The 5,190-nt window shown below is 36.7% G+C and overlaps 1 protein-coding gene across 6 annotated transcripts in view; it reads left to right on the plus strand.

Moving 5' to 3' along the window:
• Positions 1-587: 587 nt before the first annotated feature.
• LOC107876583 (1-phosphatidylinositol-3-phosphate 5-kinase FAB1B) overlaps positions 588-5,190 on the plus strand; it is a 69,206-nt gene continuing 64,603 nt past the window's right edge. For 3 of the 6 annotated variants that reach the window (XM_047393565.1, XM_047393567.1, XM_047393568.1), the window contains exons 1-2: positions 588-770; positions 1,228-1,902. In XM_047393565.1, the coding sequence (XP_047249521.1) occupies positions 1,322-1,902 (581 nt within the window). In that variant the 5' untranslated portion in view covers positions 588-770; positions 1,228-1,321. Of the gene's footprint in view, positions 771-1,227; positions 1,903-5,190 lie in introns of those variants that run through there. The other 3 variants (XM_047393566.1, XM_047393570.1, XM_047393569.1) reach the window with 3 other exon arrangements.

Below are 5,190 nucleotides of genomic sequence, written 5' to 3' on the forward strand. Positions count from 1 at the left end.
ATTGAGGATCCAAATTATGAAAAAATAATTATAAAATTATTTAAAAAATAAAAATAAAAAATTAATTATTAAAAAAAATTATAAAATTTTTTAAAAATGAAAATAAAAAATAGATTTTTTTGAAATTCAATTTTATTAAAAAAAAAAATTGGGTCCCTCTAATGCTTTTTGGAGCCTTTAGTGTTTAAAAAAAGAAAATTTGTTATTAAAAAAATTTTGAGGCCCTTAGTACCGCTTGACAACTTTTTATTTATAAATTAGTAAAAAAAAATGTTCCTCATGCGCCTCACACTATGACACTACACTCGCAGTGTCACATAGGCAAAAAATATCTAATTGGAACAAAATTCAGGAATTTAGAGGCTTGATAGAAATAAGCCTTAGTTTAGGGATCTAAATGAATTTTCGCAACAAATTTGAGTGTTTGAAGGAATGCATGCACACCAAATCATCACTACCTTTTCTGTCCCAACTAGCTTTGTCTTATCCCTCATATTATTTTCGTGACTCTCTTTTTTTTTTTTTTTTTTTTTTTGGCTTTTTCCCCTCAATTATTTATATGCAAAAATAAAAAAAAAAATTACTATAACAAAGTTAATTTCTATTCACTCTCCAATTTCTCAGCCACAACTCCAAATTCTCCCATTTCTATAAGTCTATATTATCTGTAACAGAAAAACAAAAAGACCAGAAAATATTTTCAAAAAATAATTTCTAATAAGGAAAAAAAAGAAAACGGTGGGCGGAGAAAACAGTGGACAGTGCCGGCGGTGAGTTCCTCACAATTTTCATATGCACCTCACTTGTTTGATTCTCGAACTAATGTTACTCTTTAAGTTTGTAGTATTTTCAGATATAATGTACTAATATATGGAAGCAGTGCAATTTGTTTTGTTTATTTTCATTTGTTTCACTCTATATATGCTAAAGAGAGATTGATACTCTTGAGTGATTTGGAAATTTTATTCTATTTTTTCACTCTATATTATTATTTTGTTCTCTTACTATCTATTGTTTCTTCTCCCTCTTTTGTTTTTCTTTCCACTGCTTTGGACTGTTTTTCTTGAGCCAGCTTACTCCACTTTGTGGGAGTACACTGGGTGTGGTGTTGTTATTATTTATGCAATAGTAGATTCTGCAGAAGATGATTAGTAGCAGTGATGAGTATGATAATCTGAATGTGGTGAAATATTCCGACGAAGTCTGAGTTCCGTTTTCTCTATGCAGTCTAGGTTGGAGACACATACATATTGGTAGTAGCACGAGCTGTGGCAGATGATTATTAGGTAATGATGAGCATGGTAGCCTGGAAGTTGTGTTCATGGACACGCCTGAAAATAAGAAGCTTACTGAGATAGTTGACATAGTAAAATCATGGATGCCAAGAAGAACAGAGCAGGTGAGTGTGTCCAGAGATTTCTGGATGCCCGACCAAAGCTGTAGGGTATGCTATGAGTGCGACTCTCAGTTTACTGTATTTAACCGCAGACATCATTGCCGTCTCTGTGGCCGAGTTTTCTGTGCCAAATGCGCATCAAACTCCGTTCCTGTCCCAAACGAGGAGCCCAAGGCTGGCCAGGAAGATGGAGATAGGATTAGAGTATGTAACTTCTGTTTTAAGCAATGGCAGCAGGGGTTAGCTACAGTTGATAGTAGGATGAACCTTCCTAGTCCAGGTTTCAGTTCATCTCCTTCTACCACAAGTTTGGCTAGCAATCAGTCTAGCTGTACTTGTAACAGTGGTAGTTCAACTGTTTACCCCACAGGACCATATCAATATGTACCATGCAGCTCATGTCGAAGTGCTTCTCAATCAGCTCAGATGGATCCTGCAGCTCTCCAGCAAGACCAAGCCACATCTTTGGGAAATCCAGATTTTGGTCATTTTGCCTCTTGCTACAGGTATCTATAATTAGTTTCATAAGTACAGACGAACAGCATGTATAAACAGGATTTTTTTTTCCTTTATGCCCTTCTTGCTGGTTTGCACATGTTAATTTCATTTTCACTGTAATCTTATTTAATATATGGCCAAAGCCTAATTTGCATGTGTTAGATCCACATATGGAACACCAGACACTATATTTTAGCTGATCTTTAGGCGTGATCATGGTTAAGAAACCAACTTTATTGAAGTACTTCATCAGTTATGTAAGATTTTTTTCAAGGTTTTAACATTTTTGAGTTTTATGACTTTTGGCTCTGCTATTCAGTGCTTCGATTTTGTTGTCTACCCATATGTTAGTTAAATTTTATTTATTACGTCTTACTGCCTTAGAGTAACTTTCAGTGTTAAGTTGCTGCTGATTGTTGTTATGCGAGGAATTTCTTGGATAAAATTGGTTGGTATACTAGATCAAAGGTATTTTCTTGCTACACAAATTTGACCCCAGTTGGTAAATCCAATACTGGCCTTGATCTGTAAACTGGACAAAGGATAAGAAACTTAGTGCTGGATACAAGCTGAATCAAACCATCTTTGATGATTCGAACTTGGTTTAGCATATGTTCAAGCCCAGAGTAGAGTCGAGCTTAAACTTGTCTTGATTAAGTTTCTACGAGCTCAATCTCGGTTCTTTTGTATAACAAGCCCAGCTTGAGTTCGTACATAACTCAATTAGAATTAGGGTTTTATTTATGGCATGGCAACACCAAGTCATAGGTGTGACATCACGATGAGTGAATATGTTAAAACACGGCGAGGTAGACCTATATGTCATGGATGAAACATGTCTTAACTTAATAGACATAATGTTTTGGAATTTATGCGAACTTGGCAAAAGAACAGAATATACTGGAATCAAAATATCCTTAAAAGAAATATGCTCCATAGTGCCTCTTCTCTCTTGCAATATGACAGCCAAAGAATCCCCTCATTTTTCCTTTTCAAATCAGAGAGAGCCACTTCAAGTAGTAAGATCAATAAGGCGGAAGCAATCCAGTCTCATAAAAGTCCTTACTTATGAGGAATCCGAAATGGATAGCTTATCATGAGATTATGTGTCAGAAATGGGAACTTAAGTACCAGTGAATAAATATGAATACCCAATAGAAATCATCTGAAACATGAAATATAACTAAAAATAAAAAGCTCAAAAAAAAGAACCAACTACATAGAAAGCAGAAACCATAGCACGGATATGGCACCAACTTTTAAGGCCCGATTGGCCTGATCACTGATATATTGAAGTGTCTAACAAGTGTTCATCAAAAAAGCACCCCATCGCCACCAGCAGGAAAAAAAAGAGGAGGAGAAGAAGGGAAAATTTTCATGATGAGCATGCAAAATGCAAGAAAATATGCTGGTGCACCTGCTTGAAATTTTCAAACACGTGCACTAGTGGCTGGAAGTTTGGAGGTTACCCAAACCAATTGCCCAAAATAATTCAAGAGGAAGAGGAAATGAGGAAGATGTTTTCTTTCTTTTTGTGGTGTATTTGTCTTCTCCAAAGACAACCTTTATATAGGATTTAAAATTGACAAAGACGGGTGAACTTTGAGTTATTGTCGATGAGCATCAATGGCATTAAAAGTTATTACTACAATGTTGTTGAATTTATGTTCTGAAGGAGGTATGTTCACTTTCTTTTTAACAGAGTCGTCAATATGGGCCAGGCTTATTGACTAGGCCCGTTGGGTCGGCCCGACCCGACCTGTAATTTGATGGAGTTGGGCTTTAATTTTTGTATCCCATTTAAGAACAGGGCTATTTTAGCCCGGTCCGGACAAGCCCGTGGCCCGTGGGGCTTGAGCAATGTGGGTTGGGCTAGCCCGTGGGCCGACCCGTAACTCAAATACATACAACTATTTAGATTGCTTATTAGTATTTTTATTTGGTTCGAAGGATATCATGTCAAAAGTTATTTAATTTCGCTATTAGGAGTATTTTTTAGGGTGTTGGAGACTTGATTAACAAGTATTAACACTGTAATATTGTCTGGTAATATTTATGTTTGTTAACATTCTAAAATTAAATTCTAAAATATTATTTTTTAAAAAGTAGGCTGGCTCGTGAGGCCCGCAGCCCACAGAGTAATGATGTGGGCTTGGTGTGTTTTGGCCCATCATTTTGATGGCGGCTTGACCAGTCAAACTCAAAGCCCGTGTGGGCTAGCCCGGATGTGCTGGGCCGACCCGTATTGACAGCTCTACTTTTTAACGTAGAAATGTTCAACTCCTCTGAAATGTATGTTTTATTTTCTTTTTTCTTTTTTATTCTTTGCATTACACAAATGATTATAGATAGTATTGATGTTACAAGAGTGTACGTAGACCTTACCACTACCTTATGGAGGTAGAGAGGCGGTTTCCGAATGAACCTTGGCTCAAGTGCAGCAAATCCAGGTACAAAGAAAAAGGAAGCACTGAAAGTATAGCAACTTACAAAGAAACAGTGCATTGTAGTAGACAGAAAAGAAAAACAAGAACAACATATGTGATAATCAAAACATAATAAATAAGAAATTATGATATACATCACAAACAAGGACTATAGTACTATAGCTAGTACAACAACAAATACAAAAAGCCTAAACCCTCGATAAGCAAGACAACACTCCAACTTGACTAACCTTCTACTCTACTATGAATCCTCCACACCCTCTTAGGAAATGATGATATGTAATACCCCACCCTTCTCCTAGTTCAAATTCGTCTCTAGAACATCAAAGATCTTGCTTCAAAGATGAATATATTTTATTCCATGTGAAATTTTTAAGATTTTGACTTTTTATCCCGTGGAAAATCGAATAAGCTTTCCATCGATACCAAATTCTCCTAAATCCGACACTCGGGTTAAGAGTTAGAGCCATTTTAGTGAGACAGTGTACCACCTGGTACTTTAGCGTGTCGCGGAGCAAGCCAAAATGGCAATTGTCAAAATCCAGTAAGCCTCCGCGATTCCACCGCATCGCGGTGGCTTTCCAGTTCGCAACCAAGGTGGCAACGCGATTTCCACCGCATCGCGTCAAGGCTCAGTTTCCCAATTGTCCAATTTCTAGTAAGCTGGCGCGATTATGGCGCATCGCGCCAGCATGTAAAATCGGGATTTTTTTCAGTTCCGAATTTTAATTCCAAGGGCAAGACGGTCATTTTGCTACCCCTATATATACTTTTTAACACGAGATTTCTCATTTATTTCGCACAAATATACTAGTTTTCTCTCAATTTTCTTCAAGAACAACCATTAGG

Source organism: Capsicum annuum, chromosome 7, assembly GCF_002878395.1.
Source record: "Capsicum annuum cultivar UCD-10X-F1 chromosome 7, UCD10Xv1.1, whole genome shotgun sequence".
Taxonomy (NCBI): domain Eukaryota; kingdom Viridiplantae; phylum Streptophyta; class Magnoliopsida; order Solanales; family Solanaceae; genus Capsicum; species Capsicum annuum.